At 40.5% G+C, this 25,480-nt stretch overlaps 1 protein-coding gene across 1 annotated transcript in view; it reads left to right on the plus strand.

Moving 5' to 3' along the window:
• Positions 1-1,122: 1,122 nt before the first annotated feature.
• LOC139448838 (protein madd-4-like) overlaps positions 1,123-25,480 on the plus strand; it is a 127,213-nt gene continuing 102,855 nt past the window's right edge. Inside the window, exon 1 of the mRNA XM_071230395.1 lies at positions 1,123-1,403. Coding sequence (XP_071086496.1) covers positions 1,365-1,403 — 39 coding nt within the window. The 5' untranslated portion in view covers positions 1,123-1,364. The remainder of the gene's footprint in view (positions 1,404-25,480) is intronic.

Consider the following 25,480-nt stretch of genomic DNA (forward strand, 5'->3'; position numbering starts at 1 on the left):
AAAGGTAGCTACTAAAAGCCTCACAATCTGACCGTTGACCCATTAATGAACATGTACATAGCGATCAGGACATGTTGACCACGATTTATCATTTTATCTAGCTGGTTGAGTCTGTTGTTTGAGCTGATGGGGCACACAATGACTAATGCTTGTTCCTGGATACTTTAGGTCTGAAGCATCTTATGTTTCACCGATAACACATAGGTACACAAGACATGGTACGTTCTTGTTAGGGAGGATGATAGGTGTCCAGATCTGGAACTACAGACCAGAGTTCCAGATAAGCTGCGTTATTGCGTAATATGCGCAAAGAAAATCACATTACCCCAAATAATTTTGAGTTACGTAGAAATTCGCATGAACTCAATCGTAAAACAAGACTGAACGTAATTGCCTAATGTTTCCGTTTCCGCTTGCGTATGTCTTACAGTTCTATATTTACTGATTGAATGCGACATGTGACACACTTGGGGCAGCACATGAACAGATGCAAATTAAAAATATCCCGAATCAGCATTTTTTTTAAAAATAATGGTTAACTCATTGGTTTAAAACACCCGAGTACCCAAAAGTATATTGAATACCCAAAGAATAACTTTCACTACCCAATGTACACGATAATATGCGAATGGTTTAGAAGAATATGTAAAAACCTGATTCAGAGGTGGTCCAAGGAAAGACATTGTATCTCTAATGCAGCATGCCATATTACTGTGCAATGTTAATTTGCATTTTTGATTTAATCATATCATCATGATATTTCCTACATGACTATTCAATTAATCCCAAAACGACCACGTCCTAGAATTCTTTTCTTCTGATGTTGTTTATTTAAAACGAAATATTATTTTCAATCGGGATTGAAAAATATACTATTGCATTTACGGAGAAGCCTAAAAGCTTCCCTTGATTAAAACTTTCTGCTCCCTTTATGTTCAAGAGAATAATGGTTTGTGTAAGTAAAATGTTTTTCCAGGTTTTACAATTACACAACGAAGCATTATGTGATGAGAGGAGGCAACGTGAGGCAGAGCTCGGAGTACAAATGGCTTATGGTCTGGCGTTTGCAAGCCGAGAGAGGGGGACCCCCTGAACGCGGACGAGTGGGAGGGTTGAGACGGCGTCTGTAGCAGCGTGAGGAGTGTCGGAGGAGGGGATGTCCTCCCAAACACTGCAGCAGCAACCATGGCGATGCTTGTCAGTCTTATTAATGTTGGTTTAGACGTGCAGGAGAAGTATCCAGTTGAACTTGGACGTGAAGCTAGAAGGATGCCAAGTGTTTAACTCATTCATATTGGTCACTATATACATATGTGAATGTGTGCAGATAGGAGTTTACAAGATCGTCACATTAACCAACCACGATGACAGTGACACTCGTAGACGTCATCATCGCCGCGTGGGTGAGTACTTGTCTAATAGTTCCATAGCATTGTGTATGTATTGTGTGGGGCTGTAGCGACATGTTCAACACACAGGCTAGCATGAGGCCAAACATCTGTGATGCAACATCTGAAACAGTTCAACTCAGTTTCCCAACGTTCTCAGACACGAGGTTCTCCCTGGCGTTACATTGAAGGAAACTCTACAACCCAAATTCTCGACCTGGGGGAGGGACTTACGAGGATGGCCATGACTGGATTGATAATTTGTTATATATTAGTTATTTTGTTTATTTTTTATTTTATCTATTTATTTATTTATTTATTTATTTTGTTTTTATTTATTTATTTATTTATTTATTTATTTATTTATTTATTTATTGTTTGTTTGTTTGTTTGTTTGTTTGTTTGTTTGTTTGTTTGTTTGTTTGTTTGTTTGTTTGTTTGTTTATCCAGCTGGTAAGTTTCTTCGTTATTTATTTCTTCATTCATTCATTCATATATTCTTTTGTTTATATAAGGTTTTTGATTTATGCATTCATTTTTTTGTTTTTAAAGCCATTAATTATCGAGTTATTTGTCCATTTGTCAATCATTATTATTTTGCTTTAATTCATTGACGAGTTTTGTATCGTCCATTCCTATCAGCGTATATATGAATGCCCTGCAAAGATATTCAATGTATTTGTTCAATCACACAAAAATTCAACGTATGTGCAACGCATAACAGGGAGTTGTTTCACCATTCCTTTAAAACAATTCTGTAGCATTTTTCAGCGATGTGTGAGAATTTCGTGCACTGAAACACCGCTGACGAGAGACCGTTTATGACAAAGCGTACACCCCTATAGGGAAACGTCATGAGCGACCCACAAAACACAAGAATTGCTATGTCAGAACGGAGATGGAATTATTATTATTTCCGACATGTCGAGAACGTGAATGAATTTAGCTTTGGGCGTCAAAACCTCTACTGTTGAGTCGTGCAACCCTCGCCTTTACTGAAGTCAAGCAGTTTGCACTTGTCTGTGGGGGGCAGTACGGCTTGTATATACTCAAATGGGTCAGATCTTAATGTATAGATGACTCCATGTTGATTTTGAGATATCTTTGTTTTCCTTGGCCTGTGTGTTTATACGTAAAGTGCACTATTTTCTGCAACCCAAGATGTCAAGAAGATTATGTTTAAATCTCTGATTTCAATAACTACAGTAATTAAACATAATTTGCAAACCTTCTGGTTTGTGACCGGGGGAGTGCCTACCCAAACAGTATTATCTTGGAGGACAAACGGCGTTCTGTAGCGACTTGGAAGGGCCATACACATGTGTGTTTAATACAGTTGAGAAAGATGTGTCACACAAGCACTATATATACTACCCTCACCCAAGATAATAATTAAAGGAAATAGCTTGGATATAGTTACGCGCTTTTCGAAAACGTAATATTATATCATCACACACTATCGCGTGGAATGTAAACTATTTATGATAGATTCTAACCTTCACGGCATGTTATCATGCACCGAGGGAATACAATATCAGTATCCAGTGGGGAATGAGTCAGGGCGCTTCGTGGTCTAGGTGGTGTTACTCATTCCTTTGCCGAGCCACCATCTGTTTGTCCTGGGTTCGAATCCCAGATTCTCCCCTAGATAAGGTTCCTTGGTCTGCTAGCACTATTCCGCTGGTTCTGGTTTTCACCAAAGAGGAGGGCGGTTGGGTAGCCTAGTGGTTAAAGCGTTCGCTCGTCACGCCAAAGACCCGGGTTCGATTCCCGATATGGGTACAGTGTGTGAAGCCCATTTCTTGATATTGCTGGAATATTGCTAAAAGCGGCGTTAAACCATACTCACTCACTCACTCACTTCACCAAACAGAAGGAAGTCTACGACTGGTATTATTATTGGCTTTTCCCCAACATTAATCATTAAGTTGCCATACTGCGATATAACCGAACAGTGTTATAAGAGCGATTAAGCACATTCAACTTATTCACTAATTCGATCACTGACAATGATCTGTTCTGCGTTTTTTTCAGTTTTACAGTATTTAAAACTCAGTTACACTATAAATTAAGTTAAAAGTGTTATTTTAATGTTGTAATTTAACAAATGAATATATAATATCGTTTAAACGAAATTAAATTGTAATGGGCCAACGAATGTTATCACACTTATGCTGTACCCTGACCGCTTCCAAATTAGAGATTGGCTTGCAAGCTGGCGGTTGAATTCAGTGGGTGACTCCCCAATTTGTCCACTTCCAAATTAGACATTGGCCTTGCAAAGAGGCTGTCGAATTCAGTGGACTGCTCCCCCATTCATGAGAACCACATCCTGGCCACTGTTTCCTCATTAGCTTCTTCATGAATGTTCACGATGTTTTTGCCGTATCGTGGAGCTCCCGTTACATGAGTCGTGCCAGCTGCCGCGGCTTGTTACAACATGGGCCCATGGTGCAGTTGTGGGAACGCTGTGACGATGGCTGCGCTGTCTGCTGTGTAGTTACAGATGTAACTGTTCAGATGTCGTCTTCTTGATGTAACACTCTTGCAGCCAGTTGTTGGGCCGCAAGGTGCCTGCAATTATTCCTGTTAATCTCGTTGCCTTGGTTCCAAGTTATTGACAATAATCTTAGGTTTAGCTGATTGGGTCACATGTGCTTTCATTCCGTAAAAATACATATTTGATAAGTGATTTTCTGATCAAGAACAGGTTATTGCATAATGATGCTTACTATTCTCACTAAAACAGCTAACAAAAAGGGTTTAGGCTCATAAATTTTAATCTCTCTTGAAGGATATAATATTTTTTTTAATTGAATGGCATTTATTTATTGCCCAAGAAAAGATATATCCGAAAACAGTAGACTTTGTCATGGTAAAATCTCCGTAGTCTGCGTTGTCCGCCTAGATACAAATCCGAACAATAAATACTATAACGGCTGTGGCCTTGTTGCCTTAAACATAATGTATTCCTATGTAGTACATTGTTTTGTAAACACAAATATAAGTTTTGCTTTGCGAAGGACTGAAGGACAAACAAATTGTCTTCACACTCCTGCGACTTTTGCAAGGAGCGACATTCCCAAGATTAAAACGCGATGTCACCTTACTTCCTGAGAAGCAATAACTTTATCTTGATCTTTAACAAAATGAAATCTTTTCTTTAGGGCGTAAGTCATTAGATAAGTCAGTGAAAGTCAAGCGATAATGTCGCGTGTTGCGTATTCCACATCAATCATGCATGTGTTTTGCTTCAAAAGGTATTAGGGCATAATTCGTTTGAAATGCGAGAAGGAGATAAACAGACCCGGGTGGCAAAAAGTTGAAACGGTGGGGAATATTTCTCAGTTTCAAATATGCAGAACGAATTAGCAAAGGGCAAGTGTTGTGAATGCCACGCAGAGAGGTGGGACGGATCAAATAATTTAGCAGAATTTAATGCTTTCAAAATTAACCCTTGATTTGTTTACAAGACTTGTGTCATTTAACATTAACGCAAACATGAAATATGTTTAACATTCGTTGCTATATTTGTTTAGGAAGCCGTACCGACACAGTGGGGGATACTTATACCCAAACTAAGCCAATTTTCCCGTCATGACGGTGGGGTCGACGTACAGATTGGTGTTAGAGAAGGCTGTACAGTCTGTACGCTTTGTACGGGGCAGCTTGATGCGGGTCTTATAGATATGTATCTCAATAATCATCTCCAAATTGCTCGCTGATTATAATTTTGATATATAAGATAGCAACGCGATAAATCGCAAAGAACAATGACGAACGAAGCGCGGTTTATTTCACTATAAAACATTGTTCTATCATGACGTCTTCGAATATGCGCTCGCAACTTGATGACGCTATATATTGGACGACTTTATTTTTGAGAGGGAAGTGTCTGAGAGTTGTTCCCCATAGATGTAGCTGGGTTGCGTAAATAAATACAGTGGCCGAACGCTAGCATCCCAATGTGGGAGAGAGATGACACATCACACGTTGACATTTGCACTACTGTACACATCTATAGTGTCATGTCACACGTTGACATTTGCACTACTGTACGCATCAATAGTCTCATGTCACACGTTGACATTTGCACTACTGTACACATCAATAGTGTCATGTCACACGTTGACATTTGCACTACTGTACACATCAATAGTGTCATGTCACACGTTGACATTTGCACTACTGTACACATCCATCGTATCATGTCACACGTTGACATTTGCACTACTGTACGCATCAATAGTGTCATGTCACACGTTGACATTTGCACTACTGTACACATCAATAGTGTCATGTCGCACGTTGACATTTGCACTACTGTACACATCAATAGTGTCATGTCACACATGTTGACATTTGCACTACTGTACGCATCTATAGTGTCATGTCACACGTTGACATTTGCACTACTGTACACATCAATAGTGTCATGTCACACGTTGACATTTGCACTATTGTACGCATCAATAGTGTCATGTCACATGTTGACATTTGCACTACTGTACACATCAATAGTGTCATGTCACACGTTGACATTTGCACTACTGTACACATCAATAGTGTCGTGTCACACGTTGACATTTCAAATACTGTACACATCAATAGTGTCATGTCACACGTTGACATTTCCAATACTGTACACATCAATAGTGTCATGTCACACGTTGACATTTGCACTACTGTACACATCCATCGTATCATGTCACACGTTGACATTTGCACTACTGTATGCATCAATAGTGTCATGTCACACGTTGACATTTGCACTACTGTACGCATCATTAGTGTCATGCCACACGTTGACATTTGCACTAATGTACACATCAATAGTGTCATGTCACACGTTGACATTTGCACTATTGTACGCATCAATAGTGTCATGTCACATGTTGACATTTGCACTACTGTACACATCAATAGTGTCATGTCACACGTTGACATTTGCACTACTGTACACATCAATAGTGTCGTGTCACACGTTGACATTTCCAATACTGTACACATCAATAGTGTCATGTCACACGTTGACATTTGCACTACTGAACACATTAATAGTGTCATGTCACACGTTGACATTTGCACTACTGTATACATCAATAGTGTCGTGTCACACATTGACATTTCCAATACTGTAAACATCAATAGTGTCGTGTCACACGTTGACATTTGCACTACTGTACACATCAATAGTGTCATGTCACACGTTGACATTTGCACTACTGTATACATCAATAGTGTCGTGTCACACGTTGACATTTCCAATACTGTACACATCAATAGTGTCATGTCACACGTTGACATTTCCAATACTGTACACATCAATAGTGTCGTGTCACACGTTGACATTTCCAATACTGTACACATCAATAGTGTCATGTCACACGTTGACATTTGCACTACTGTACACATCAATAGTGTCATGTCGCACGTTGACATTTGCACTTCTGTACACATCAATAGTGTCGTGTCACACGTTGACATTTGCACTACTGTACACATCAGTAGTGTCGTGTCACACGTTGACATTTGTACTACTGTAACATCAATAGTGTCATGTCACACGTTGACATTTGCACTACTGTAACATCAATAGTGTCGTGTCACACGTTGACATTTGCACTACTGTAACATCAATAGTGTCGTGTCACACGTTGACATTTGCACTACTGTACACATCAGTAGTGTCATGTCACACATTGACATTTGCACTACTGTAACATCAATAGTGTCATGTCACACGTTGACATTTGCACTACTGTACACATCCATCGTATCATGTCACACGTTGACATTTGCACTACTGTACACATCCATCGTATTAGGTCACACGTTGACATTTGCACTACTGTAATATCAGTAATGTCATGTCACACGTTGACATTTGCACTATTGTACACATCAGTAGTGTCCTGATGAGATAAACTTCTTATAACTTCTTATAAACTAATGGACAAGAAAAGCCAAAAATATATTTATTGACGGTAAATAAGCAACACAATAATCATACAATAATTCAACACAAATCATACTTTATGAGTTGCTAAAATTCATTGGTCCTTTAGTTTCATATAAACAGAACACCTGGTGTCACCAGTGACACTTTCACACCTATTCATGAATATAATCACTTGATTGTGTGACTTCCATTTTGTTTAAGCTCTGCTCTCTTTTTTTTCTTGTCGCAGCAACAATAAGAATATAAACACCCCTTGGGTTTTGACGTTTTTAAAACAAAGTACATGGCCTTTGCACAATGCGATTTGCATTTGACCAACACGAATATTATCGCATAAATACACGCGTAATGGATATGTATAATAAATCTCAAACAGACGCTATACGAAGCCTGGTAGCCATTGTTGCGCTGTACGTAAGCCCCTTTGCCCCGGTAGGGAGCCGTGTGCAGCAATAATACGTAGCGTATTGCATCCAAATGTTAGTCCGCATCATCTGAAATATGTCTTCGGCTCTGGGAAAATATTCCGTGTATTAACTTCAAGGGGGGTGCTTCCTTTGTGCAACATTTGCAAGGAATTAAAATTGGTAGAAAAATAGTGAACATTCAGTTCTCTTCTTTCAAGTTCAGGAAATAGAAACATTTTTAAATATAGGAAAATATTTCTACCTGCCCATAAGAACAGCCCTAACAGATTAGGTCTTTGTGTATAAACATAACCACTCAAAGGTCACATAGGTCACAGACAAATACGTGTTTGGGGCATTTTTGAATATTGTAGAGACTAAGATGTTATTGTTGGATTGAGAGTGCCATCTGGTAGATATCGCCACTTCATGTCGGGAAATCAGGCGAGACGTATCAGTGCGTGAACGGTTATAGGTTTGTTGTTCACAATGTGGACATGACATACGTTATTGTAGGTTATACACTGGGTCTTCACGATGTGGACATGACATACGTTCCTGTAGGTTATACACTGGGTCTTCACGATGTGGACATGACATACGTTCCTGTAGGTTATACACTGGGTCTTCATGATGTGGACATGGCATACGTTACTGTAGGTTATACACTGGGTCTTCACGATGTGGACATGACATACGTTCCTGTAGGTTATACACTGGGTCTTCATGATGTGGACATGGCATACGTTACTGTAGGTTATACACTGGGTCTTCACGATGTGGACATGACATACGTTCCTGGAGGTTATACACTGGGTCTTCACGATGTGGACATGACATACGTTCATGTAGGTTATACACTGGGTCTTCACGATGTGGACATGACATACGTTACTGTAGGTTATACACTGGGTCTTCACGATGTGGACATGACATACGTTACTGTAAGTTATACACTGGGTCTTCACCATTTAGACATGACATACGTTCCTGTAGGTTATACACTGGGTCTTCATGATGTGGACATGGCATACGTTCCTGTAAGTTATACACTGGGTCTTCACCATTTAGACATGACATACGTTCCTGTAGGTTATACACTGGGTCTTCACGATGTGGACATGGCATACGTTACTGTAGGTTATACACTGGGTCTTCACGATGTGGACATGACATACGTTCCTGTAGGTTATACACTGGGTCTTCACGATGTGGACATGACATACGTTCATGTAGGTTATACACTGGGTCTTCACGATGTGGACATGACATACGTTCCTGTAGGTTATACACTGGGTCTTCGCGATGAGGACATGAGATACGTTCCTGTAGGTTATACACTGGGTCTTCACGATGTGGACATGACATACGTTACTGTAGGTTATACACTGGGTCTTCACGATGTGGACATGGCATACGTTCCTGTAGGTTATACACTGGGTCTTCACGATGTGGACATGACATACGTTCATGTAGGTTATACACTGGGTCTTCACGATGTGGACATGACATACGTTCCTGTAGGTTATACACTGGGTCTTCACGATGAGGACATGAGATACGTTACTGTAGGTTATACACTGGGTCTTCACGATGTGGACATGATATACGTTCCTGTAGGTTATACACTGGGTGTGTACGATGACTTCATGACATATGTTATTAGGCTTATAGACTGTGTCTACACGGTGTCTACATGACAAACGTTACACGGGGTCCCTGGCTGTGCCTTCATGATATTCGGAGTTATAGACCAGGGACTGGTTCCACGAAGCAATCTTAGCGGTAAGATTATCGTAACTCACATACAGTCGTAGCGCTAAGGTCGCTTTGTGGAACGGGTCCCAGCTCTTGACGTTGTGAACATGACATACATATTTCAACCTAACGTCTTTAACGTTTCAGCATAACCGACGCGTTTAAGAAACACAGCAACAGATCGAATCCGAGGATGAAATTTATCTTGAGATGTGTGCTTTTTACACCGATGTAGCAATTTTGGAACACATATTACTGGTGCCCTTCGCGAGATTAACCGGTTATTGTTTGTTTGTTGTTTAACGCCGCATTCAGCAATGTTCCAGCCATATGACGGTAGTCTGTAAATAATCGAGTCTGGACCAGACAATCCAGTGATTGACATCATGAGCATCATCAAACCAATTGGGATCGATGACATGCATCAACTTAGTCAGCGAGCCTGACCACCCGATCCCGTTAGTCGCCTCTTACGACACGCATAGTCGCCATTTATGACAAGCATAGGTTGCTGAAGATTTATTCTACCCCGAATCTTCACGGGTCGATTTACCGGTTAAGATGAATCACGAGTTTACCAACTGGTTACTACACATTTCCCAATAAATGAACGAAAAGAACAGTCGGAATACGAATATCCCGTGAAGACGAATCCTCCTTTGCTGTAAGTCAGAAATACAAATCCGATCATTTTGTTTTGCTTGGTGGGTCTTGGACGCTCTTTGTCATAACATATGCCTTGAGGAACCTAACGTGAATCAATACGCCAGTAAATGTACTCGCACCTGTCTCTCGTTGTCAAAAACAACTTCTCATCCCAGCTATCGCGGTTACACTTACTCAAATATGCTACTTCCTGTATGCAAGATTAAGTTCCACTTCCTGCGTAGACCTAGTCTACCGTGGCCGATCAGCTGGCGACAGAACCATTCAGGCCCATGTGAAAGTCAGATGAATTGTTTTTAATAAATATTTTATGGTGACAGCGTAGCTTCACTACTCAAATAAGTTGAAGACTAGCCTATTCTTTCATATTACTCTGTCACGCCAATTTAACTGAGTGAAGTAATATTAAAGAATAGGGTGGTCCTTTTTGAGTTGTATATAATACGAGCGTACATATGTGCATCTGGAACACATTGTTTAACAGAAGACGAACGTAACAGGAAGTTGTATGATACTGAACCTGGAACATACATTCTTTAACAGAAGACGAATGTAACAGAGAATTGTATAATACTGAACCTAGAACATATGCTTTAACAGAAGACGAATGTAACAGGAAATTATATAATACTGAACCTGGAACATATTCTTTAACAGAAGACGAATGTAACAGAGAATTGTATAATACTGAACCTGGAACATATTCTTTAACAGAAGACGAATGTAACAGAGAATTGTATAATACTGAACCTGGAACATATTCTTTAACAGAAGACGAATGTAACAGAGAATTGTATAATACTGAATCTGGAACATATTCTTTAACAGAAGACAAACGTAACAGGAAAGTATATAATACTGAACCTCGAACATATTCTATAACAGAAGACAAGCGTAACAGAGAATTGTATAATACTGAACCTGGAACATATTCTTTAACAGAAGACGAATGTAACAGAGAATTGTATAATACTGAATCTGGAACATATTCTTTAACAGAAGACAAACGTAAAAGGAAATGATATAATACTGAACCTGGAACATATTCTATAACAGAAGACGAACGTAACAGGAAAGTATATAATACTGAACCTCGAACATATTCTATAACAGAAGACAAGCGTAACAGGAAATTATATAATACTAAATCTGGAACATATTCTATAACAGAGGACAAGCGTAACAGGGAATTATATAATACTAAACCTGGAATATATTCTTTAACAGAAGACGAATGTAACAGGGAATTATATAATACTGAATCTGGAACATATTCTATAATAGAAGACGAATGTAACAGGGAATTATATAATACTAAACCTGGAACATATTCTATAACAGAAAACAAGCGTAACAGGGAATTATATAATACTAAACCTGGAACATATTCTATAACAGAAAACAAGCGTAACAGGGAATTATATAATACTGAATCTGGAACATATTCTATAACAGAAGACGAATGTAACAGGGAATTATATAATACTGAATCTGGAACATAGTCTATAACAGAAGACGAATGTAACAGGGAATTATATAATCCGGCATCCGGAAGACATGACATAACAGAAGACGTATATAAAAAGGCATTGTAAATATTCTTTAACAGAAGACGAATACAACAAAAACCTCTATATTACGGCATCTGGAACACATTGCTCAACAAAAGACGTAATTAACAAGGCATTGTATGACGAAAGTTAATCAGGAATTAAAGGGAAGAAATTAGCTGAAAAAACATAATGCGTTACTTTCTTTTCTTGCTTAAAATCTTGCAGCTGGATGTTTCCGTCATTTTTTTCTGTTTGGTTGCTGATGGCGTGTGTGTCGTTTTCGGCTGTACTACAGTCCTTGCAGTGAACCTAGGATGGTTTGTGTAATCACTCAAGCAAACACAAACAAAAATGTGGTCATTCACATCACTCGAGCACACATGTGAATCTGGCTTGTTAGCACGTGCACTTGGAGTCCGTAGTGTCGCGCGCAGGAAGGGGAAGTATGCACGTGGCTGACTGTGTGTTCCGGAAGTAGCTGCTTCGTTTCCACTCAGCTCTCCTCGTGCGATCCCGTAACGCCATCACTACGGGGGTAATTACAGTGAACCTTTGAATATGCGGTCGGATCCTGTTTATTTTATTACATATCAATAATGGAAAATTTAATTGAAACTTTAACAGACTTTTACGTTTCCTTCAAGATTTACAAACTGCAAGTCTAGTCCATCGAACAGCGTATCATATTCATTATCATTGATAACAACATGCACAAGAAATAATAAAATAGATGAAGAGACATTTAGAGAAACTCTTGAACAAGCGTGGGGTTATTCTAACATAAATATTCCCGCTGATCAGGACAATTTTAAAAACAGATAATTTAACTTAGTGCTTGGTGAACATTTCAAAACCTAAACTGGAAATAGTCTGGAAAAAACAAACCAGAGATTGATACTATGAGCAACGGGAACACACAATCAGCCATATCCACCTCTTAATAATTTTAGACCTCTAAAAGGCAGATTCATAAGCTATGGAATGAGTGAAAAATCAAATACACGAAATGCAATATTTCAATAAGAAAAGTAGATGCTGCTTCAACCTTGGCCATGAAATACTGAATCAATTCCACCAAACTGCTTCTGCCACAAAACTATAATACGAGCCAACATGCTGCAGACAACATGCCGTACACATCATGAGATCACAAACAGAGCCTGGACGGGGCTAGACTTCATGCAGTTGTAGTAAGCACCTGCTTGTAATCTGGGAGAGGTGGGCTGAGCAGAGCCTTTCATTGTTTATTCTGGGATGTTCTCTTTAAAACACTCATTTAGGTGTATCTCCAGTCATCTACAGAAATATCTACCATGTGCACCACGTTGTCGGATTATGACATTGTCAGCTGAACAAAGCATCTATTTCTTGTTGCAGACACTTTGTTGTAGATGCATTGTGTTGGACACATCGATGTTAGGTCCGGAAATAGATGTTTAAAATAAGATACGCACAAACACTTTTTATACGCACAAACACTTTTTATTTGCATAGGCACTTTTTATACGCACAGGCACTTTTTATGGTGATTGGCCGCAGAAGACTCGAGCTTAAAAGTTTTAAGACATGAAAGCCCAGAATAGATCGTGGTCTGTTCTAAACATATTTTACACATTAAACTGATGATACTTCTGATAGAATAATGAATACATACAATATTAGAAACAATAATTGGAATCAAGAATAACAAAAAAAATATTGTATACTGAAAATCCTAATTTTTGACTTAGTGAAACTATTTGACATGATTGCTCGATGGGTGGTAGTTTATGTTGATGCATTCTTTCCCGACATGGATGCCTTATGAACCACCCGTGGTAGGGTTGGAATATACCTTCATAATCAACACAACCCATAGACTAACGTATAGTCATCGAAATAATGTCAGGTAGATGTTTAAAGTATTATAAATTCTATAAAGGTACCATCGAGTATTAAGGAACCCGGAAGTCTCTGAATTCCAGGGGTGAAAGGGGATGATTTATTAAATATATGCCCTTGGTTATGTAAAAGAGACTGCCCTACCCCATCACAAACTAACTGATTGACACAGCTTTCACGACGTCACATCTCACATTACACTCAGCAGCAATCGTGGGGCACTTGTAGCCGTCTATGATCTGTTCAACACAAACCCTGCCCCTGTGGATGTCTTGAAGACAAACCGACAGGTGATAATTCTGTTGATGGTTGAATAACAGTTTAGACACAGGCGCTGGGAATCGCCCACAGACAGGTGGAACAGCGATACAGGAAGTGAGAAGGTAACAACAGCCCGTAGACTTACGAGTATATAATCATTGGATATGACGTGACGTCACCTGACACGTACCGTTTTTCTGTCGTCACTACGTATGGAACAGGTGCTCGTTTAAGACACAGGGGTAGGGCTTGTGGTGTCACAAGCAGGTGTTTTCGGGAAGGGCCACTGTGGTGAAAACATTAGCCATCACTTCATGACAGAATCGCAAACATGCCACAGGTCCGCTCGCTCAGGTATTCCGCGTATGCTCTGGGAGTAATCTATGCACGAGTCCTACCAGATAATGAGTGATGTAGTTGTTACACAGCTGATTGCTCCTTTTGTGAGATGCTCCTGGATGACGTTGCCTGGGTTCAAGAACACACGATAACAGCCATTCAAACCATACATCTCTTGATAGCTCTAACACTGGTGCTGGAGTTGGCTGAATGTGGCAGACAGATGGACCACGTAGTATATGCAGTGTAGCTCTCACTTTCTAAGACACTGTGCAGTGTTGACTTTGTAACATATACTATGCAGTATTGACTCTGTAACATATACCATACAGTGTTGACTCTGTAACAGATATGTAGCAGATAATGCAGCATTGACCCTGTAACAAATAATGTAGCACTGACTGTGTAATAGAAAATGTAACATTGACTCTTTGACAGTTAATGTAGCATTGAGTCTGTGGCAGATGATGTAGCACTGACTGTGTGGCAGATAGTGTTGTATTGATTCTGTAGCAGATAATGTAGCATTGACACTGTGGCAGGTAATGTAGCATTGACACTGTGACAGATAATGTAGCATTGACTCTGTGGTAGATAATGTAGCATTGACTCTGTAGCATATAATATAGCATTGACACTGTGGCAGATAATGTAGCATTGACACTGTGGCAGATAATGTAGCTTTGATTCTGTGGCAGATAATATAGCACTGACTCTGTAATAGATAATGTAGCATTGACTCTGTGGTAGATAATGTAGCATTGACTCTGTTACAGACGATATAAAACTTTTACTCACACCTGCAGGATGTCATCTCTTACACGTTTGAATAAGCTCATTGACTCTGGGCGTCGCATTACGTTCTCTCTCTCTCTTTCTCTCTCTCTCTCTCTCTCTCTCTCTCTCTCTCTCTCTATGCTTTCTGTTTTATCTCCAAGTTTCGACAAGGTTATGACATGTTTCCTCGTTGTTCTGTCAGCCTCTCTTCTAAATGTGTGTTACTGTTAGTGTCTAAATATGTTATCTCGCTGTCCTGTCGGCGTGAAATATGTTATCTCATCGTTTGGGTTATAATAGGTTAATATCCATCTGCATTGTCATTATTGCAGGATATTATCTCACTGTTTTGTGAATATGGAAATTTCTTCTCTTACTGGCGTTCTGCTGCTGCAATACGTAAGCTCCCTGTAACTTGTTTGCGAGATACGTGTATTTTTCAGTGCATACAGCTGCCGTCCTACTGCGGGACATATATATTGATCACTCTCTTGTTGTTGCACCAGCTCGGTTGTGTATGTTCAAAAAGTATTGCTTCGTTTCTCCGTCCCTACCCCGTCCCTAAAGAACGACATTTTCACACCGTTACACACATTGAATGGCAAAATGCATCCTTCAAAACTATAGTCAATACAATGTGTACCAAGACGATCTATGCTATGTGGCTGAGGACTAACTATTGTCATATTGCAGTGTATTTTATTGTTAAACAATAATTGTAATTTTATTATATTGTTTCGGTTGAGATTCGGTAGAAGGTCATCGCATTGTATTTGGACAATGATTAGTTATCAGGAATGTAATACGATTTAATTTAAGCAGTGGTGAGGAAGTTACTATATTTAGATGCTAGTGTGATGTGCAAAATAGCATGGATGAATGTCAAGTGTTATAGAAACAAGTGGAATATCCTGTGATATTCTTATGACAGTAGACTGGTCTGGCACTGTGTGGAAAGTTCTGTAAGCTATTGGACTATATAAGTGGTGTTTGCCTGTCTCATCAAACCAGCTTTGATGTGAAGATAACTTTTCGCAATGGATTGTTAATTGTGTACCATTTGCTGGTTGTTTATTGGTTTCACACTTTATTATTTAACGTACAGATTTCTGGGTTAACATATAGTTTCAATTTTGGAAACAACACGTAACACTATCCCATATTACGGAGGACGATCTATAACAGATTACGGATTGGGATCTATTCCATGTGATAAGGGAGAGGGATCTATACCTCAAAGATTTTTTACATGTAACGGGGGACAATCTATAAAATGCGACGGAAAACGATCTGTACAGTGTGACGGAAATCGATCTGAGCCATATGACAGAGGACGATCTATATCAAAACACGGAAAACGATCTATCTCAGGTCACGGAGGACGATCAATGTCATGTCACGGAGGACGATCAATGTCATGTCACAGAGGACGATCAATGTCATGTCACAGAGGACGATCAATGTTATGTCACGCAGGATGAGCTATATCATATCATGGAGGACGATCTATGTCATGTCACGGAGGACGATCTATGACGTGACAGAGGACGATCAATGTCATGTCACAGAGGACGATCAATGTCATGTCACAGAGGACGATCAATGTCATGTCACGCAGGATGAGCTATATCATATCATGTAGGACGATCTATGTCATGTCACGGAGGACGATCTATGACGTGACAGAGGACGATCAATGTCATGTCACGGAGGACGATCAATGTCATGTCACAGAGGACGATCAATGTCATGTCACGCAGGATGAGCTATATCATATCATGTAGGACGATCTATGTCATGTCATGTAGGACGATCTATGACGTGACAGAGGACGATCAATGTCATGTCACGGAGGACGATCAATGTCATGTCACAGAGGACGATCAATGTCATGTCACGGAGGACGATCAATGTCATGTCACGCAGGATGAGCTATATCATATCATGTAGGACGATCTATGTCATGTCACGGAGGACGATCTATGACGTGACAGAGGACGATCAATGTCATGTCACAGAGGACGATCAATGTCATGTCACGCAGGATGAGCTATATCATATAATGTAGGACGATCTATGTCATGTCACGGAGGACGATCTATGACGTGACAGAGGACGATCAATGTCATGTCACGGAGGACGATCAATGTCATGTCACGGAGGACGATCAATGTCATGTCACGCAGGATGAGCTATATCATATAATGTAGGACGATCTATGTCATGTCACGGAGGACGATCTATGACGTGACAGAGGACGCTTAATGTCATGTCACGGAGGACGATCAATGTCATGTCACGGAGGACGATCTATGTCATGTCACGGAGGACGATCAATGTCATGTCACGCAGGATGATGAGGACCGGTCCTCCTATGGAGCTACGGATCTTAACTATTGCTAGAACATGTTTGCTTTACTCAACCAAATATACAAGTTCTCTACCAGCAAAAGAATGATGCAAAATAATAAATATGATGTTTTCGAAAGTTTTTGCGTATCCGGAACAGAATTACTCTTTTGTGATGGCATGTTAGCGCCACATGGCATCCCCGATACCCATTTGTTACACGCCCACTTTACTCACGCCTAGAACGGGGGTATCAGTGAGCAGAGACCAACAATCTTGTCAACAATTTCCTTTCAAAAATTGACATATGTGATATGTTTAGATAGACGTGGAATTGGAATGGTATTCTTGTGAGTTATTGTTTCAATATGTGGGAAACGTGAAGAACGGTGTCGTGGTGGTGCTGACCGTCTGTCCGTGCTGCTTACTCGATGACTAACTGCCATATTTTCCTATTTATGTCATATTGTGACGTCAGCGTATACACTGTAAGATATTGGTGACATCGGTGTATACTGGGTGTAAAATATTGGTGACATCAGTGTGTACACTAAGATATTGGCGATATCGGTGTATACACTGTAAGATATTGGTGACATCGGTGTATACACTGTAAGATATTGGTGACATCGGTGTATACACTGTAAGATATTGGCGATATCGGTGTATACACTGTAAGATATTGGCGATATCGGTGTATACACTGTAAGATATTGGTGACATCGGTGTATACACTGTAAGATATTGGTGACATCGGTGTATACACTGCAAGGTATTGGTGACATCGGTGTATACACTGTAAGATATTGGCGATATCGGTGTATACACTGTAAGATATTGGCGATATCGGTGTATACACTGTAAGATATTGGCGATATCGGTGTATACACTGTAAGATATTGGTGACATCGGTGTATACACTGCAATATATTGGTGACATCGGTGTATACACTGCAAGATATTGGTGACATCGGTGTTTACACTAGGATATTGGCGATATCGGTGTATACACTGTAACACATTGGTGACATCAGGTCTGTAATTGTACGAGATATCTGGCAATGTATAGATATTAATATTCACAAACTCCCGTCCGACCAATTCAAAAGGTTAATTCTGTAGCTACCTCCAAGCATCCATCGATAAGCCAAGTTCAAAACATTGGTGAGACGGGGACGTGGAATATAAGTGGTGTTACTCGATTCACGTAGCAACAAATCCTCGGACTTTAAAAGTCCACCCTCTTCATCTGTGACAAATCATATGGCTTCCCTCGCTCAGCCCCTTTTCATCAACTTCAAATGCCGCAGTGAATACCTCAGCTAAGTCCGGGATGAACTGGGCATCCTCCTCTGTGTGCTTCAGCATGGGCAGCATGTTCATCGTGATCCAGTCTAAGACTGACGACGACTTGCGTAAACCCTTAGTGTGGGTGAGGTGAGGGGTGCTGACCCCGCCACACAAAGCCGCTATCCCCGCGGGCTGTCATCCTCTCGTCTTTTGATGTACTCACGTGGTTTGGCGTGACTTCAGCGCCTTTAACACGAGACGTCAGCTCCGAGATTTCCCTGCGAGCAGCTCACTGTCAGATTTGTTGGTTACCCGTGTAGTCATAAACACCTGGGTCTGTGCTGAGCGCATGATGCTTGTCTTTAGTATTGTGTAAGGGGGGTTGTTTTGTCGCGGATGAATCGTGACTTGTCTTCAAACTTGATGGTGTCTGTGTTGGTGTGTAAACAAAATATGGTTCCATTCGTTTATAAGTTCCGGCTGAACTTTTACTACCAACTTTCGTTCCTTTGGAGGTGCATACTGCGTCAAGTTTTGGTTCCAATCACGCTGAAATTTTTTCTAGTCATACAGGAACTTCCACACACATGTTCTACCTTGTGAAACTGTCAAGTGGCTGAAAGAGGGATTTTGTGATGGGGCTATATTAAAAAAGGCTCTACTTGTGAAAATTCCTATTTGACATTTACGTTAACTTTATGAAAAAAAATTCATTGAAACATTTTTTTATATACCTATGTTACCATAGTAAAAGAATATCCTTGTCTCATTTTCTGTTAAGTCTTCAGGATACTTCATCCGTAGTATTCACTGTCAGGTACATTTTTGTTCCATTAACTTCACATGAACACAGTCATTTCACAGAACTGGTGCAGCAGTACTTCCGATTGCGGTTGCGTTTTGGGCTCTGCATTCTATCCGTTTCTGTCATAATTAGTTGTTTCACATTGGCTTTTATCATTAATTAACTAGCAGGATTTGTTTCATGCTTTAATTTTTCCTCATATTGTTTTGTTTTTCTTTCAGAATATGTTTATTTGTATTGCCTTAATTTCATAAGTTGTCATGTTGCAATTAACAATATACAGGAACATCTCTCATTAAGACACCCAAACGTTTGTTTGTTTGTTTGTTTGTTTAACGCCGCACTTAGCTAAATTCCATTTGTACCTGTCAACCAGAATTTATCACTGCAGAGTCGGAACAATTTCACTGCAGGGTCGGAACATTTTCACTGCAATTTTATGTATTGGATCCTGGTATTTTTGTTCGTGTCGGGGTTAAATTTAGGCGGAAAAAATATGCTTACAGGTGGTCGTACAAGAGATTCTGAGATATTTCATTAACGTATCAATGCTGACAATTATTGGGGATGTAGGAATCTTGCTGATATGGGCTAACATCGACATAGAAAATGTTCTATGTGGAAAAGACTGTTCAAATGAGAAATGCTCTGTGTGAAAGATCGTTGAAATGGGAAATGCTCTGTGTGAAAGACTGTTGAAATGTGAAATGCTTTTTGTGAAAGACTGTTGAAATGAGAAATGCTTCGTGTAAAAGACTGTTGAAATGAGAAATGCTTCGTGTAAAAGACTGTTGAAATGGGAAATGTTCTTTGTAAAAGATCGTTGAAATGGGAAATGCTCTGTGTGAAAGGACGTTGAAATGAAAAATTCTTTTATGTGAAAGAACATTATGTGAAATACTCTGTGTGAAAGACTGTTGAAATGTGAAATGCTCTGTGTGAAAGACCTTCGAAATGTCTCATTCATTTTCAAGATAGCTGAACCATTTTAGGAGAAGTATACTACACGATAGTAGCTACATTCTAACATGTCAACAGGACTATGGTTATCAATCAGAATGCACGTGATACTGTATAACTCGAAAAAGTGAAAATAGACCCAAGCATGCCCAGCATAACGTTTCCCTTCATGTTTCGGTTTTTATAAACAAACCCCTATTGGTGCACCGTGTGTCACCTGCAGGTACTCTGCTTATCTCCCCTTAGTGCCCTGCGGAACTTGACCTCTGTCATCTGACCTTTCTCACATAGTTGATGATAATGAGCCACCTTTGTGTGCCAGACATATAAGATAACCTCTCTTTCTGACCGACATCGAAGTCAAAAGGCTCTTGGCACCTTAAATTATGGGCTTAACTTGAAACAAAGAAGCGTACAAGTCTGTTGGAGCTGTGTTTCAAGTAGTCATGCTCAATATATGTTTGCGCTTCGTAATGGCATGTTAACATTTAGTCATTCAGGACTTTAGATTAAACCTTGATGACTCTAGGTAACTTTAAAGATTTTAGAATTAGTTTCGAAATTCTTTGGCAAATTGTTTTGTTGACAGTTTCCCGATGCGATGTGCTGTTCAGTTAGCTAGAGAGCTGAGGTTTGTTGAACAAGTAGCACCGTGTTCTAGACCTCACAAAGCTGACAACAGTGCTTTAAGTAATCACGCCGATTGATGTTGGGGCAGAAAAACAAATTAAGTCCATGACCTGTGTACAATCATGTCAACACTAACTGGAGCCCTGATGCTCCGCCTGCCGTTGAGGAGCATGTGTACAGTTGCACCTCGTCAATCCGCCCCTTGTCGACACCTCCTGTCTGAAGTGGTAGTAGTGCTGTATACTTTGGCTTAGGCTTAGCTAGAGACAGTAGAAACTCTAACTGTGCATGGTGTCATGGCCATAGTTGTAATCTTCTTACAACGAACAGTTTCATCTCTTTAATCCGCACCTCGCTACTCTCTGTTCTTTACTTTGTGCTAGTTTTTGAAGTGACCGTAAGTGAATGCTTTACACCCGTATTTCAACATAGGCTTAATTACTGCAGCCGTAATACTAACTGTGACTATCATGTTCCTACTACCCATAAAAAATGTGTAGAGTGTCACCTCACTAATCCGGACTCCCTCATTCCCTCCCTCTCGAGGGAGCTTGTTCCAGGGGTCCTGTCCTTCCGAAAGAGCGATCGTCATTCGTTTTGGTGCATGTAGATGGAACTTGCAAAATGTTCACGCTCTCTCACGCTCTCATTGAGTATATTTATATTTTCACAATCATTCTCTCTGATTTTCTCTCTGACTCTCTGTGTCTGTGTCTCTCCAACAAAAGTTATATAACGGGTTTTACTATTCAGTGGAGTGGCTGTTGAAGCATGTATCCTTGACTGCTGCCGACCTACGAGTGTCTGCATATGGGCCTACTTGGGCTGTTATTATACTGTGATTGCCCCCATCTTCCTCCCATGTCGACAGTTTCACACCGGCCATGTACACCAGCGTGGTGCCGACGCTGAAGGCGGCTCAACTCGACGTTGTATGCTAAAGATCTGACAGATTTATTTTAAGACAGAGTTGGATTAAATGTCAACTGGAATGTGTGTCAATGGGAATGTGTGTCAATAGGAATGTGTGTCAAGAGCCTTTAGGGTCAGAACTGCCGTGCAAAGATTTTCCAAAGTTTCCCAGAAAAGCAGTACACTGACAAACCAAGCTGTGAAACTTATGTTTGACTCGTGTGTTACAGTGTACGCATGTTACAGTGTAGGTGACTATGTTACAGTATGTACGATACAATATACATATGGTACTGTGTCTGTAACGTGTTATAGTGTGTATATATCCCAGTGTATCTATATTAGCTTCCGTGTTACAGTGTATATGCTACATCGTACTTAAATATGCTGTAGTTCGCATGTTACAGTGCAAACATTTTACAAGGTACGTATGTTGTGTACGAATGTTAACGTGTACCTTTGGTGCGGTGTGCGCATGTTAACGTGTACGTATGGTACAGTGTACGTATGTTAACGTGTACGTATGGTATAGTGTACGAATGTTAACGTGTACGTTTGGTACGGTGTACGAATGTTAACGTGTACGATTCGCTGTGCAGAGTTGCGTCCCTTAGGCACGCCAGAAACCTATGATTGTGGGTTCGAATCCCGGTTCGCCCCGATTATGTTTCTAGGTTTGTCAGCACCATATCCGTGCTCGTGGGTTTCACCGAAGTGGTAAACGTCTGAGACCTCCCGCATTAAGCTGACACGCCTTGATATGACTGGAATACTGTTAAAAGCGACGTTAAACCCAACTCACTCACTCCTTTATTAGTGTATTAGAACGGTTAGTAGTCTAGTGGTTAAAGCGTTCGCTTGTTGTGGCGAAGATCCGGGTTCGATTCCCAGCATATGCACAAAGTATGAAGCAAGCCTTGGTGTTCCCACCGTGGTATGGCTGGAAAACTGTTAAAAAAGCATCGCGAAACCCAACTCGCACACTGAAATCATCTTTAGTCGTGTATCACCTATTTAAACTGGTTCCTCATAGGGGCTCCGGGTTATATGTGTTATCCAATAACCTATGCTTGTCATACGAGGCGTCTGAACAGATCAGACGGTCAGGCTAAGTGACAAGAGGGTGATGCAATCGTTGCTCATAATACGAGGGCTGGTCAAAAAGTTCTAAGCCTGACTAACTTTCAACCATGGGCCATAACAAAGTGAACTAGTCAATGTAGTACATTGTTTGAGTAGTTCATTGCAAGTGTATTTGGTCTGTGGAGGCCGTTTGTATATTAGTGACATCCAGTTGAATGTGATAGGGGTCCAAATGGACACAGAAATGGAAAAGAACAAGTACTGAACAGTCATCAAGGTTTTAACATTAGAGAAACGTACTCTCCAAGAAATCCATGACCACATGTCGCAAGTATAAGGTGGATAAGATCCCTAGCTGTTCCATTGTTATACGTCGGGCAGCTATGTTTAAGGCTGGGAGAACAAGCATTGATGATGGTCCCAGGTCTGAACGTCCCTCAACGTCTATCAATGAAGATTTACACAAGATGATAGAAATACTTATACATTGTACTGTCGGACAGATCTATTGCCATTGCCGAACTTGAGGAAGACACAGGTCTAAGCCATGGATCCCTTGAAACAATTATTCATGAACATTTACAGATCCTTGTTGACAAGATAGACACAATTTTTATGGATAACAACTTCTTTAATACTGTCAAATTCAAAATGATTGGTAACGGGTGATGAAACCTGGGTCTACCACTATGATCCGAGTCAAAACGTCAATCCATGGAATGGCACCATTCCACTTCTCCGGCACCAAATAAATTCAAGTCTTCAACATCCGTTAAGAATGTTATGGCCACTGTATTCTGGGATGCAAAGGGTGCGATCCTTGTTGATTACTTAGAAAGACTATTACCGGTGTCTACTATGCTGATTTGCTTCATCGCCTGAGAGATTCTATTAAAGATAAGCGCGGAGGATTGCTGACTGCTGGAGTTCACGACAATGCCTATTCTCAACACCTCTCGACTGGCAAAGGCTGCTGTGCGACAATGTCGGTTCGAAGAGCTTCCTCACCTCCATAATCGCCACACCTGGCAGCAAATAATTTCCACCTGCTTCCTCAACTGAAAGGGCACCTTCGTGGAAAGCGCTCTGACGACGATGACCTCAAAGCTGCCGTGAATTGGGTTTTCAGGGATGGCTTCTTCCTGACTGGAATTGAAAAGCTCCACTATCGTTATGAGAAGTGGATTGAAATGCAGGGAGATTATGTTGAAATAAAAATTAAAAACACTCAATTTTGTTTGTTTGGCTTAGAACTTTATGACCAGCCTTCGTATAAGTCGTCGGTTTGTCTGGTTCATACTAAATGGTGTAGAGGTCGCCGTCATTCAGCCGGGATATTGCGGCGTTAAACAACAGACGCTCGTTGTTGTCAATTGAATGATACGCGTGTCCAGCATTAGATTCATACTGTTGTCTTTGTAGTACTTATTCCTTGTGCATGGTTTGGCGATGAACAACACACATACCAAGATAACTTTCCCATTATCTTTTTGGTATTATATAACAAGGTGTCATCAAGTCTGTTATAATAGTGACAACAAATCGGTAAAAAGAGATGTAAACACAATAATATAGACTTGTGAAATGTGTCGCAATTGAGTGGACGTAGAACTGTGTTGGAACAGGAACCGGATAGCACTAACCACACAGCCTCGATATATTCTGAAGTACATTCACACCAGGGTACAACACCCCTCTTAAGCAGTGCTCTTCAATGATGTCTATTGTTTGTTTATGTTACTAAATAAGTAGGCTTACGTCACGACCTCTCGTGTTATCGCGACACGGCCATGGAAGCAATATTTACACAGTTAAGTGCATTAGAACTGATCTTATCTCGACATTTTCCTGGAAAGAACTGTCTACGCCGTTTAACACATTAGAGTTGATCTAATCTTAAAAAGTGGAGTGAGTGAGTGAGTGAGTGAGTGAGTGAGTGAGAGAGAACCCCACTGTTGGAAACGCCACGTTAGCCCTGCATGAATTTTCTAGTCAATGGATGTTTGTCCTGTACGCTGTACTGCGTACTGAGAAGTATACTTCTGGGAGGGTGGTGGGGTATCCTAGTGGTTAAAATGTTCGCTCGTCACGCGGAAGATGCGGAAGACCCGTGTGAAGCCAATTTCTGGTGCCTCCCGCCGTGATAATCCCGGGAATTGCTAAAAGCGGCGTAAAACAATACTCACTCACTTACTTCTGAGAGTACGGTGAGTCGGATGCGGTGTGATGGGAGATTCGGTTACAGCCATACATCACAGATGACGGCTCCTGACACCCTCATTCAACCAAAACAAAACATCCATGCACCATCGACTGACACGGGATATCATGTGTCTTGGAATGGGTTTGAACGGAAACTAATGGATGATCTATTATGAAAAGGCGCCGGTCTTTTACCCTGGTATATACATATCCATAACCACAATGAGGGTTTGGGGCAACTGACGGCAGCAACTGCA

This window comes from Haliotis cracherodii, unplaced genomic scaffold, assembly GCF_022045235.1.
Source record: "Haliotis cracherodii isolate W230 unplaced genomic scaffold, xgHalCrac1.p SCAF_1, whole genome shotgun sequence".
Classification (NCBI taxonomy): Eukaryota; Metazoa; Mollusca; class Gastropoda; order Lepetellida; family Haliotidae; genus Haliotis; species Haliotis cracherodii.